Source organism: Pleurodeles waltl, chromosome 3_1, assembly GCF_031143425.1.
Source record: "Pleurodeles waltl isolate 20211129_DDA chromosome 3_1, aPleWal1.hap1.20221129, whole genome shotgun sequence".
NCBI classification, from domain to species: Eukaryota; Metazoa; Chordata; class Amphibia; order Caudata; family Salamandridae; genus Pleurodeles; species Pleurodeles waltl.
The window spans coordinates 999,003,881-999,018,058 of record NC_090440.1 but is presented as its reverse complement, the minus strand read 5'-3'; the positions used below and the strand labels follow the sequence as shown (position 1 = coordinate 999,018,058).

Genomic DNA, 14,178 nt, shown 5'->3' with positions numbered 1-14,178 from the left:
CTAGTTGTCTCTTTATGTACTCTGTGGTCATCTTATTGGGGATGGATGGAGTCGAACCTGAGACCACTTACTCCACCTAACCGCATTGGAGAGCTATTACTCAAAAAAGGTTTACAGGTCCAATGTGGGGCCTGAGGATATTCACAAAGCAGAAACATTTGTGGGAAGATAAGGTATCTATCATAAATATTGTGAATTTTGTGAACAAAGGTAAGTATCTTTTCCTTGCACATGTTGAATTTTCATCAGTTGCTTTGGGAAGGAGCAATTCATATTAAAGAGGATCATAGACCTGCAATCAGTAGATGTGAACATTAATAGCATAAGTTCACTAAGTTCACTGATATCATTCTAAATATAAATTCAGCTGAATATTTCAGACCTCAGACTCATCTCCTTTCCACAGTCACCAGACTGGATTTTAAGACTTATTGTAATAGTTCTCCTGGTGCTAGATGGCTTTGTGCAGCTCAACTTCGGCTCCGTACTGCCACAGAAATGACAGAGCAGAGCAGCATATAAGGGCCATGCCTGCACATTAACTTAAGTTCCTTTACTGCCATGTGTTCCGATATGGATCGGAGTGATGCTCACAAATTTGTCAGGTTTTCTGTTAACTTTTGCAGTGTGCTAAGGTGCGATGTCCCCAGCAAAAACAACAGAATTCATGCCATGCCTTTAATAGGAAGCCGGTATTAGTCACAAACCTGAAAAAGGGTACATTTGGTGCTTGGTCTTGGGCCACAACCAAGAAATCACTGCCTTTGCACAGAACTTGCTTCAAGTCACAGGTCCCAGAGTCGTTCCTGCAACCATTCCTCTTCCCACTCTGTCTTCTAGCTTGTCCAAGCGCAAAGACGAGCATACAAAAGCAGAAGAGGGCTCAATCCCATCCCGCCAATCCAAATTCAAAGAGGAGGTGTGAGGGTGTGAAGATGCTTCAAGTCTCACTCTGCTGAGTTCACTAGTCACTGAGCCGGTTTCTCAATTGGTCCATTGTGTCTCATATTCCCTGGGCCATTATCCAACCCTACAGCAGATCAGGTACTTCCGACCCCTTCTTAGGTACTTTCGGGCTCCACAAAACTGCAGGGGCTCCATTCAGGTTACTGCCAACCATTCTTTTCCTAATGCTGGTTGTCTCCTTGGGATATGTTACCAGGCCCGTACAGACTCCGGTGAAGACTTCCACTCTTGTGCCACTATCCATTCATGTTCCCTCCATTCCGATGACAATTCCCATGTCGGACCATAAACTGAAATTACAACATTGCTACCGGTTGCCATGGAGCCTGTCATGGAGCATGACACCAAACCTGTGTCTCATCCTTGTTGCAGCAATCAGCAGAGGCTTCATTATCTTTTTCATTATGACTCTGTTCTTGTGTAGAGCAGGGTGCACCCTAGGTTGTTGATATGGTAAATTGGAGGTGGCTTACTCTCCCCTCATTGGTATGATAATTCCTTATACCTTGAGTTACTGAATGTCAGTGGGCTTGATACCTCACATGATATAGAACTTTATTTACCACACAGGCCACTAATTAAACCGAGTAATTCTTTTGCAGTGGTGGTTCAGAGGGCAGTTGAAGTGACTGTATGTCATAGACGGGTTCTTGGTGACACATATTTTCTCACTCAGCACCCCACTCCAGAGAGTCTTATTGTGCGGAGCTCGACCGGTAAGGTGAATCCTAATTCATTTCCAGCCACTCCTTTGGATATAGAATCCAAGAGGATTGATGCCTTTGCCAAACTGTTATTTTGTACACTAGTTTGCCATTGTGTTTTTTAAACTCTGTCTGTTGGGCTGATAAACTCATGCTCTTTTGGGATGTGGCCTGTGAGGTCTTGACGGCAGTCTCAGGGGATCCTAGGGCCCCTTTTGCCGAGATGATACATGATGGGCAAGTTCTTGTTAAATATATTATGCGTACCTGTTGGATACCATAGATTACCTAGGTGATTGGCACCAATATTTACCTTTGTAGACCTGCCTGGATGAGATTCTCTGCCACGTTGCAGGCTTTGCTGGTGGACATATCCTTTTATGGGCTCTGCCTCTTCAGCTGGAGGCGGATTCCGCTTTGGAATGCTTTAAGGACAGTTGAGTTACAATGGCTGTTGACCAATGCTAAACAATTATTCATCAGTTTAGGAAATTTATGGGTTACTCCAGAGGGCTTGCCTAAAGGCAGAGAGAGCCTTCCCAACTAGTGATGCAGCAGACAATCAAGTCTTTTCAGGGCCACATCTACTAAGTCTAACAAGCAGCTTTAGTTTGCCCGCTGCAGCGCATGACCACCCAGTTGGGAGGTTGGATCAAGCACTTCCTTCAGGACTGGCCTTTTATCATGTCCGGTAGAGGAGTCCTGCAAATGATCAGTTAGGCACTATCTTTTCTCTCCTCCACACAAATATCCCTCCTACACCGGAATGGATTTAAGAAGAGCATCTGACCATCCTGTTACACGAGGTACACCAGTTGCTCTCCAAAGGTCCCATTGAAAAGATACCGGACTCGGAGAAAGGTATGGGTTGTTACTCTCACTATTTCCCCATCTCCAAAAAAGGATGAGGTTGAGGCCTAACGTGGACCTCTGTCCCTGTAATGTATTTGTTTGTAAAGATGGATCTAAAATGCTCACTTTGTCCTAGATAGTATCTTCATTAGACCCACGGGACTGGATGGCCTCATTGAACTTACATGGTTCATATGTCCTTCCTGAAGTCTCACAGATGGTTCCTGCAATTGAAATTTAGTGCGCTACCTTTCGGTTCACCAGCATAATTTGGTTATTCATGTAAGTGATGGAGGTGTTTGATGCCCATCTTTGGGGGTTGGGAGCTGTTTTATCCCTGTACTTCAATGATTGGCTGTGTCACTGCAGTCGTTTGTGGACCATCTCCGGGCAGACCTTTTGACTTAGGGCTTTGGCTCATTAATGATGAAACCCAATTTCATTCCCCCTCAGAGGCTTCCATATATTCAGGGCTTTCTTCTGCAGCAATGAGTCTAGGATATTCAGGCTATGATCCTGGTGTTTGAGGCTCGCTTTTGGATTCAGGGGACGGTTATTTTAGGACTTCTTAGCCATGTTAATCCTCCTTCTCAGCCATGCCAGATATGGCACATGTGAGCTCTACTTTGAAAAGTCCCGGTGCGCTCAGTATCAAGGATACCTTTCTTACATCACTGATCTCAGTTGAGGAGAGGAAGTTCAAGATTTGCAATGGTGACTCACCAACCGTAGTTAGTCTTACGACATGCCACTCTCCTTTCCCCCACACAAAGCTAACAGTGGTGTGGTGACAAGCACATATCTGCTGGGGGAAGTCACTTGTTTGAGATGGTTTTCAGTGAAGAATTGACTCCCTATTAATCTACTGGAGCTATTGGCCGTTTAATCTAGCCATCCATCAAGGGAAGGCTGGCGCAAGTTTTCAAAAACAGCACCATTGCCAAATGATACTGTTGTAACCAGGGCATTGCCGGTTCTTTGGTCCTTTGCCAGGAGACTTTGCGTCTCTGGGGGTGACTGGAGCTCCAGGGCATCATTCTGGTAGTGAGGCCAAAGCAGACTAAATAAGAAGGGTCCCAGGTGGTGCCTACATCCCGAGGTGGCACAGGGCATCTTCCACCAGTGGTGAGAACTCTAGGAAGATCTCTTTGCCGCTGTTGAGAATGTGCAGTGTCAGCAGTTTCCACAAGGACACTAATCAGGTATTCTGGCTGGAATGGAACAAGAGACTCGTTTCCACCTTCCACCCACTTCTTCTCCTGCCCAAATTCTGAAGAGGATCAAAAACAACTGGACCCATGTCATCCTGGTAGCTACGGATAGGGACAAGAGAATCTGGTACCTAGATCTCCTGAGAATCTGTCCTCCGATCAGGCAACTACTGCAGCAGGACTTTCTGTCTCTGCAACAAGGCAGTGTCCTTCACCCAAATCTACACAATTTACACCTCAGTGTGTGTCAATGGAGTCGTCTAAATTGACTGGTTTGATTTACTGCCTGAGGTGGTAGATACCATGTTTGCCACGAGGAGCCCCTAAATGAAATCCATGTATGCTGGCACTGGGGCAAATTTGTAACCTGTTGCAGTGCTTGGGACACAAACAGCCTTTAATGCACTAGTCCAGAAACAGCCTCCAAAAAGTCAGAGATCCCATTTCAGCAGGGATAATACTGCTACCACTGTATTAGTGCTTGTCTTTGACATTTTCCAGTCTGTGATGTGGGCATCAGTGCATACGTTCAAAAAGCACTGTTCCTTTAACAACCATGTTCGGTGGGAAGGGCATCTCGTGATCAGTTCTGCAAAACTTCCCCTCCCCCCGAGTCCATTCTGCACCCTCTATTCCCTCCCTGCAATGGTAAGTACTACTGTTGGTATCTATTCTAAAGTGAGGAATCTTTGATTTGTAGTATCCATCAGCACAAGTTACTTTGCGTTGGTAACAATTGTAACATCTGAAAAGGTCCCTAGTTATAAGCACAGTGTAACCAGCAGATGTTTATGCTGCATGTCTGAGGGTGCAAAAAAGAGAAACGCAAGAAGCTCAGGTCAGCGCTCAGCGGAGGCTCTTAGGTGCAGCTTCACTTCTGAGGCTTTATGGAGCCAATGTTGAGCTGCACAAGGCCACCTAGCTTCTCACAGAAGTATAATTAGAAAAAGATTCTGGATCCAGTCTGGCATTTGGGGAATATTCAGTGGCGAGGGACATGTGGTTGATAAAATATTCACCAGAAGAACCCTTACCAAAGGTAAGTAACATGTTCTTTTAACCTATGGAAATTGGTGCCTCAGGGAGATTTCAGAGATGTACATGTATGTTCTGCTATTGGAAACTTTATAATGGAAACTGGAAAGCAGTAGAGCAGTGTGCTTTATAGAGGGAAAAGAACGATTCAAGATCATGTAGAAATGGGGAGTAAAATCTATTTTATATGGGACGGGGTGAGCAGTACCCTGTCTATAATCTTGGGACATGGTGTTCCTTGAAATACTGTATTGACAGGTCCTTACTGAAAATGAAGAAGTGAGCCCTGTCTGTGTGTTATTGTTCCACGTTCCTCGCACGTAACTTTACATGCTTATTTCCTGATTTGTATCTTTTTAGTCTTGTTATTTCAAGCCTGGCTTTGTTATGGCTTTGTAAGATGATTTGTCTGTCTGCCATACGCAGAGGAATGTGGGTTGTTATTGGTTTGTAGAAGATGCTATTTTAAGTGCTACAATAACCTTGAAAATTATGTGTGTTTTGTTTGTGGTCTAAAGTTTGTTATAATCTCAGAGAAACAATATCACTTCTCTGTAACTAATGTTATGACTGGAAAATGATGTATGTATTATTTTTGTCCCTTAATTGTGTGTGTTGATCGTTCTTAATATGTAGTGTGAACTCTTTTATTTCTATTCATGTTATGATTTTGTTTATCTGCATTAGGAAAATGTAAAATGATTATTTTGTAACAAACAGTAATCTGTTTCATATAGATGGCAAAGAGAAACGAGGATACGGAACGTCAATGAGCGGCTTCAAGGAGAAGTATCCTACATTACCCCATGTGGGAAGAAACTTAAGCAATACCCTGAAGTTATGAAGGTAACTCATTTTCTAAACCAGTCAGCCTTTTGATAATATGTACACTCAATGAATACATCTCTTGCAGAAATGTAGTTCATTACTTTTTTTTTATCAATTTGTGGTCAGCTCTTTTAGACGCATGTCTCTGATACATGAAACATGGAAAACATTTCACATATCAGTATAGCTGTGCTACAAAGTTAGGTTGTAATTATTAAAGCCTGAAGTGGAAAATATGTGATTTTTTCAGTATCTCTGCAGAAATGGAATTATGGATATCTCCAGGCACAATTTCAGCTTCAGTGCAAAATTAAGAGTGGGTGACTTCTATGAAGCCAGAGATGGACCACAGGTATCCACATTTAAAAAAATAGTCAATCCTTTGATCTAAAGAGTATAATATTTATAGAATACTGTCCCCAGACATTGTAGAGGTACAGTTTACTAGAGGTTGTTTGTTATTAAAGGTTATGAATATCAATGTATGGCAGGCATTTCCAAAATCAATACACTTTTTGTTTGAAAGCTTAAATTGTTTACCTGAATGGTTTTGAGTATTTCTTGGACACGCTTGTATTGAATCATAAGTATTTTCAGAGCAAAATGTTAACTGTCTGGTATTTTGAATGCTTTTTGGTTCATTGACTTTATTAATTGAGTACTGTTTTAGTGGCCACATAATCTAGGTTAAACAAAAATTGCATTCAGCCAGGTTTTTGACATTTCCATTATTGTTTTTAAGAGGCTGCCAGTCTGCTTGAAATTATGATTGCTTGCATACTCAAGCTTAGAATCTTAAACTTTAAATTCTATTCAAAATTATTCCCTCAACATTCATTGCGAAACCTTTCAACATCATCTTTATTTTCATACCAGAGACTATTTCCTTTATCCATACAACATACAGGTTCCCAGAAGTGTTTTTTGCATTTATTAGAATAGATGTTCAAATATTATTTGTAATCAGTACTCGCTCCCACAGATTCTTTACATGAACCCTTTACAATCGTGCCAAAGAAGGCCCTTACCACTTTTTGCTGCTGAATACTTCTAACCATAGATTCCTCAACTTTTGAATTCGCCCAGGCATCTGACTGAATCTAGAAAGTGTTTAGCAGTTGCTCCTGCATGTAGATGGGGCACCATCAAACTCCAAGCTGGCTTTGTCCCACCTCTACATGTGATTGTATGGAGTTGTAATTAGGTGCCACATTTGTGCTCTGAAGTCTGTTCCATTTTTCAACTTGCTTTGACATGGATGTAGAGCTCAGGCCCTAAACGTGGTCACTCTTTCCCAACTTCCAAGACATCCTTTTTGTAATTGTGTGGTAAGGAACTGCCTCCTCCGAAGAACACATGCTTCAAGTCATGCCACGCCCGCAAGAAGTAGATGTCTGTTGTGGAACCACATCACATCTTTCTTTGATGTCTTTGTTTGAGAAGGATTGAAATAATGCGACAAATGCTCCCTGATACATTCAAAGGTCATTAGGAGAGGGGTGGCAAAGTTATATATCGCAGAGCACATGAAGCAGTTCTTCTACAGGTCGTAAACCCCTTACGGTTCAAATTGTGCACTTGGTCCCCATCCTAAGGTAAGTTTAACAAGGTAGATCCTATTAAACTCCTGCCCAATCCCTCACTGGCTATGACCCATACATCCACTCCTTTGCCAGAGACCATGCTTGTTCCCTAGAGACTGATGCCAGTTCTGGACCTGACCCCAACACTGAGGTAGAACCAAGTTTGGCTAGATAGGTCTCAGCCAATATCTCATTATGAAATTACTAAGGCACAGCCATTTGTGTGAGAGGACACTTAGGCAGTACCTTTGCCTTTTCGCCAGTAACTTTGATGACTTGAGGCCTCATTTGACTCAGAATCCATACAGGATGGTCAGAATATTTCACATTATTGGGATGATAATCAAGGGAGTAGCCAGAAAATTAAAGCACCCCCTAATTTTACATAAAAGCTCTGATGCCACAAAAGAAGCAAAGCAAGTGAGCTTGACCCCTCCTTAGAAGAGCTTCTGTGTCTTCCATCCAATATTTTATCTGTTCATCCTTTTGCCCTTCCATCCACCTGCTTATATCCATTATTTCACCTTAACATTCTTCCATGCATTCATATTTTCATCCATCATTTAATCTTTCCTCATTGCATCAATCCATCCATTGTGCCATCCACCCTCCCACCAACCCATTATTTAATGTATCCATCCATCTACTCTGACATCCTTTCCACCAGTCCAACCACTTATCGGTCCATCTTTTTATTCTGCCAACCTTTCACCTGCCCATCACTTATCCATTCCTCCCTTTACTCTGTCTTCATTTCACCTGTCCATCCACCAATCCATCCATCTCTTTACTCTGGCACCCTTTCACCTGTCCACCCACCTAGCCAGTCACTCATCCATCTGCCCCTTTAGTCTGCCATCCTTCTACATGTCCACCTCATATCCATTCGCTCACTTACTCATCCATCTGTCTTTGCACCTATCCATTCACTCATTCTTTCACCCATCCATTCATTCTTTCACCCATCCACTTATTCTTTCACATTCATCTGTTTATCCCAAACTTCATCCTCCCACTTATTTATTCATCCGTCCTTCCTTTCATCCTTCCCTCCATTCAGTATTACTTCCTTCTTTTCCTTTTCTATTTACACATCTTTTCCTCTTCCTTGCTTCTGCTTGCTCTTCTGTTGACACAGTATTCCTTCATAGTGTTATGACATTATGGCCCTCATTACAACCCTGGTGGTCGGTGTTAAAGCGGCGGTAATACCACCAACAGGCCGGCGGAAAAAAAATGGAATCACAACCATGGCGGAAACTGCCAACATAGACAGCCACTTTAACACTCCGACCGCCACGGCGGTAGAAACAAACAGCTTTGCGGTCACCGCCAACAGATAGGCGGAAGACAATGTACCACCCACACTATTATGAGAGGCTAATCCGCCACCTTTTCCGGGGAGGAACCAACGCGAACACAAACATGGCGGAAACAGGACTTGGAAGGGAAAACACTCACCTCTCCACACCCCACGAGGAACCAGGATGCCATGGAGCCAGAACTCCAAATACTCCCTGCGATGGTATTCCTGCTTCTCTATCTGGAGCAACAAAGACGGCGGTGACGACCACGGTGAGTACTGCACCTGCAACACAGGGGAGGGGGGGAGGGAAAAGAGAGTGACACACACACACGCAACACCCCCACCCACAACACCATACACACAAATACATGCTGCAACATTACATTTACACCCCACCACCCCCCTTTCAAGAACGCAAGGACAAAAGGAAATGAGTTGAACGATTGTAATCATGAAAAAAACAGTAGTCAAAACTCGAAATACAGTCTGTACAATTATGTACACCAACTACACAAATCCGGATAGTGCACCAATTATTGTCCGTGGACCACTGGGTCCAAAATGCATGGGAGAGGCCCACACTCAATGCCAGACTTCAAACGGAGAAGCATCAGATCGAAATGAAACAGGCACCTCTGGGTGAAGGGAAGGGGGGCACCTCAGCCGGATGAGTGCACGACGCCACTGCTCCACGAGGGGGCTCCATGCCCATTGATGTATCCTGGGGAGTGCAAAGCCACAGTCTCAAGTCTATTCAGTGAGTGGTTTGCCCACTGCTTTATCCTGGGGAGTGCAAAGCCACAGTCTCTCAAGTCTCTCCAGTGGGTGATTTGCCCACTGCTGTATCCTGGGGAGTGCAAAGCCACAGTCTCTCAAGTCTCTCCACTGGGTGGTTTGCCCACTGCTGGATCCTGGGGAGTGCAAAGCCCCAGTCTCTCAGGTGGAAGCCTTTCTCCACTGGTTCGGGAGGGGGCATTGTGCCCAGAGCGCTTCATCCTGCCAAGGACTGAGGTAGTGGATGCCTTTCTTCACTGGTTCTGGAGGGGGCTTTGTGCCCAGAGTGCTTCATCCTGCCAAGGACAGAGGTAGTGGATGTGATACTCCACTGGTTCTGGAGGGGGCTTTGTGCCCAGAGTGCTTCATCCTGCCAAGGACGCAGGTAGTGGATGCCTTTCTTCACTGGTTCTGGAGGGGGCTTTATGCCCAGAGTGCTTCATCCTGCCAAGGACAGAGGTAGTGGATGTGATACTCCACTGGTTCTGGAGGGGGCTTTGTGCCCAGAGTGCTTCATCCTGCCAAGGACGCAGGTAGTGGATGCCTTTCTTCACTGGTTCTGGAGGGGGCTTTATGCCCAGAGTGCTTCATCCTGCCAAGGACAGAGGTAGTGGATGGTTTTCTCAACTGAAAGTGGTGCATCATGGAAGCTGCCCAGGCTCCTGGAACTGACCACCAGGCTTGGTCGACTGACCACTGGGGATGGCAGCCATGTCTGCGGTGGTGCCACTGGCTCAGGATGTCGTGGGTCCGCTGGCGGTGCTTGCGGCGGTGTCGGCTGCAGTGCTGGCGGCCGACGCTGTGGCATTGGTGCTGTGCTGGCGGCCGACGCTGTGGCATTGGTGCTGTGCTGGCAGCGGACGCTGTGGCATCGGTGCTGTGCTGGTGGCGGACGCTGTGGCATCGGTGCTGTGCTGGTGGCGGACGCTGTGGCATCGGTCCTGTGCTGGTGGCGGACACTGTGGCATCGGTCCTGTGCTGGTGGCGGCGGCCGCTGTGGCAGTGTTGCTGGTGGCGAACTCTGTGGCAGCGGTGCTGGCGGCGGACTCTGTGGCAGCGGTGCTTGCGGCGGTGCTGGTGGCGGGCTCCATGAATGGGGTGCTGGTGGCGGTCTTCTCCGCGGACTGAAGGTGTGACACTGGTCCCATAGTGTGTGCCTCCATGCCCTCTCCTGACCTGCCCTTGATTTTCTGGCCCTTCTCCACCTTGCATGGTGGCGCAGCTCTCTTGCCACCATCCCCTTTTGTTTTCCCTGAGCCCTTGGTGACAGGTGTTTTCGCCTTCTCCCTCTGGGATGTGGGCAACTTTTTAACTTTCGCAGGTGGCGGAATGTCCTTGCCCTCGTTACGTGGCACACTGGCTGCCCTGATGCTTGGCGCACTCCAAAAGCCCGCTATTGCTGGGACCACTGTGCCCGGTGATGTGGTGGCTGAGGTGCTGGGTTGGGACCTGGAAAGGCTGGCCCTAGGGGACGGACAGGGGGGTGGGGTGTAGGGAAGAGGTCAGTGTTAGACAGGAAACGTTTTTTAGACACAGTGGGACGGGTAGATGGAGGGGGGTTGGGAGTGGAGGAAGAGGTAGTGGTTGTAGGAGGTGTACGAATGCTGTATTTGGGTGAAGGTGCATGGGCTAGAGGCTGTTGTGAGGTGGATGGCTGTTGGGTGGGTGTGTGCCTGCGTTTGTGTACTTTGGGAGGTGGGCTCACACACACTGGTAGAGGACACCGGGGATGTGTAAATGGTAGTGGGGGTGGTGATTGCACGTGAGCGGTGTGTGCTGATGGTTGTGCTGGCGATGGAGGTAGTGGCTGAGGATGTAGTGCATGCACTTGAGTGGAGACGAGACTGGAGGGAGGAGGACAACATGGGGGGGGGACACAGTGGAGGCAGTGGATGTTGGTATGTCTGCATGGGAATGATGCTTGTGTGAGTGCCTGTGGGATGTCTGGTGCTTATGTTTGCCTGAGCCACCCCTGTGTGATGAGGTGTGTGCATGCTGGTCTGATGGTGTGCTTGGGATAGGCTGAGGTACAGGGGATTGGGTCTGGGTGGAGGAAGTTGGAGGGGGGAGGATGGACACAGGGACAATGGCTGCCATCAGTGCTGAGGCCAGAGCCTGAAATGCTCTCTGTTGGGCTGCCTGGCCAGAATGAATGCCCTCCAGGTATGCATTTGTTTGTTGCAAATGCCTCTCAACACCCTGGGTGGCATTCAGAATGGTAGATTGCCTAACAGTGAGGGATCTCAGGAGGTTAATAGCCTCCTCACTTAGGGCAGCAGGGCTGACTGGGACAGGGCCTGAGGTGCCTGGGGCAAAGGAGATGCCCATCCTCCTGTGTGAACGGCCACGGGACACACGCTGAGGGGCTGCTGGGAGGGCAGTGCTGGTAGGGGGGGTGGCGGCTGTACCTGTTGATGCGGGGCACAGAGCGGCCCGCCACCGCAAGGGAGCTCCCGTCAGAGGAGGAGTCGCTGTCGCTGACGTCACCTCCTGTCCCCACCGTGGAGCTCCCCACTGGTGGCTTCAGACTCTGTTGTCTCGCCCCCAAGGGCCAAGTGGGATGCAGCTCCCTCCTGCTCCGGTGCCACTGCTCCTCCACCTGATAATGTTATTGCACACAAGAACAGGGAGACCACAAAAACGGTGGGGGAAAGACAGAAGAAAGACAAGTTCAGTGCCTTCAATACCACTACCGTTGGCGGACACTACAGACACAGCAGCCTTCTGCACTATGCCATGCACTTAGAGTTCCTAGATGCCCATGGGGTACAAGGCCTATGCCCGATTGCTGCACACATGGAAGTCACAGGAGCCTGACTAGGTGTAAATGGCTCTTACCGCTGGTGGGGTTGGGGTGCCACATAGCCTGCCTCAGATGGATGTGACGGTACTCACCCCCTTGTGGCTGCTGTGATGCCCTCAAGCGCCCATCCAACTCCAGATACGCCACCGCCAGGATCCGGAACATCAGGGGGGGGTTATGGTGCGACGGGCACCCCTCCCACGTTGGGAGGCCATCCCCAGCTGGGCCTCTGCCGTCTTCTTGCTCCAGCGGCGAAGGTCCTCCCATTTTTTACGGCAGTGGGTGCTCCGTCTGTGGTGGACCCCCAAGGTCCGGACATCCTTGCCGATGGCACGCCAAATATCCTTCTTCTGGTGGGCGCTGACCTAGAGGAATAGTACAGTGGAAAAGGAAAAACGTTAACAGTCCGGACCGTCACATTCATTGGCCCACGTTCCCACCCTTGCCCTGACGCACATACACTCACAGTCCGCACATGCAGGCCTCAATCCCCCTCCCCCCCCATGTATCTTCCATCCACACCACTCCAAACAGTCATTGCCCATGCAGCATGCTCACAGTGTACTCAACTGTTTGTCTGGAGGACCGTACAGTTGTGTGTACTGGGGGAGGACCCGATCCACTAACTTCTGCAACTCCTCCAAAGTGAAGGCAGGGGCCCTTTCCCCAGACACATGAGCCATCGTCGCTTCCAGACTATGGTCACAGCAGCACTTGCAGTGTAGGTCCTCTCCTGTCGAAGGTCAGGTATCAAGTGAGTGAACAGACAGAAAATGGCGGTCACGTCCGCGGCGGTGCGTACCGTCACCGCCAGCGTACATTGTCATTGGCTCCTCTGACCCATAGGGTCCAATGTTAACCAATGCAGGATTGCGCTGCGGTCTTTGACCGCCTACTGCGACAGTGTAGAACGCCAGCGCAGTTACCTCATGTCCCCTTGTCCCACCTTACAGGTCAGGCAGCCGCCATTTCAGGGGGCCACATGGCATTAATAATAACTGCGTCACACCTATCTAGGCCTTGCATACACACAGTAACAGGCACATTGCGGATTTACAAATGTTTGCTACTGACATTTAGTTATACCTCAGTGTTGGCTGACTCTCTGCTCGCTGTTCTCCTCCATAGGGCACGTGGTAAAATGGCGGCATCCTCCGGTGTACAGACCGCTGGTGGACCGGTTGACAATGGAAGAGGGACACGTAATAGTCACCTACAGACTTGATTGTGCAACAATCCAGGAACTGTGTACCCAGTTGGAGCCAGACCTGATGTCCGCAATCCGCCATCCCACAGGAATCCCCCCTCTAGTGCAGGTCCTGTCAATACTCCATTTCCTGGCAAGTGGGTCTTTTCAATCAACAGTGGCCATGGCATCAAGGATGTCCCAGCCTATGTTCTCAAACGTGTTGTCCAGAGTGTTGTCTGCCCTGCTGAAACACATGCGCAGCTACATCGTTTTCCCTCAGGTGGAGGATTTGCCAACAGTGAAAGGTGACTTCTATGCCCTGGGACATATCCCCAACATCATAGGTGCCATTGATGGGACACATGTGGCCTTGGTACTCCCCCGCAGGAGTGAACAGGTGTACAGAAACCGGAAGAGCTACCTTTCATTGAATGTGCAGATGGTGTGTTTGGCCGACCAGTACATCTCCCATGTGAATGCCAAGTTTCCTGGCTCAGTGCAGGACGCTTACATTCTGAGGAATAGCGGCATCCCTTATGTGATGGGGCAACTCCAGAGGCACCATGTGTGGCTAATAGGTGAGGACAAGGACCCTATACCCTGTGAATAGTTGTCTGGGTCTGGGTTTGTCCCTAAGGGTTAGTGTGTGTCGAACAGTTGTCCCTCAACATTTGCAGGTAACTCTGGTTACCCCAACCTGTCATGGCTACTGACCCCAGTGAGAAATCCCAGGACAAGGGCAGAGGAACGCTACAATGAGGCACATGGGCGAACTAAGAGGATTATAGAAAGAACCTTCGGCCTCCTGAAGGCCAGGTTCCGGTGCCTCCATATGACAGGTGGTTCTCTCTACTACTCACCAAAGAAGGTGTGCCAGATCATCGTGGCTTGCTGTATGCTGCACAACCTGGCATTGCGATGACAGGT

General features: G+C 48.0%; 1 protein-coding gene across 13 annotated transcripts in view; it reads left to right on the top strand.

Moving 5' to 3' along the window:
• BAZ2B (bromodomain adjacent to zinc finger domain 2B) overlaps window positions 1-14,178 on the top strand; it is a 1,256,112-nt gene that overhangs the window by 683,096 nt on the left and 558,838 nt on the right. For 7 of the 13 annotated variants that reach the window (XM_069224189.1, XM_069224190.1, XM_069224188.1 and 4 more), the window contains 2 exons: window positions 5,506-5,614; window positions 5,847-5,948. In XM_069224189.1, the coding sequence (XP_069080290.1) occupies window positions 5,506-5,614; window positions 5,847-5,948 (211 nt within the window). The remainder of the gene's footprint in view (window positions 1-5,505; window positions 5,615-5,846; window positions 5,949-14,178) is intronic. The other 6 variants (XM_069224194.1, XM_069224193.1, XM_069224199.1 and 3 more) reach the window with 1 other exon arrangement.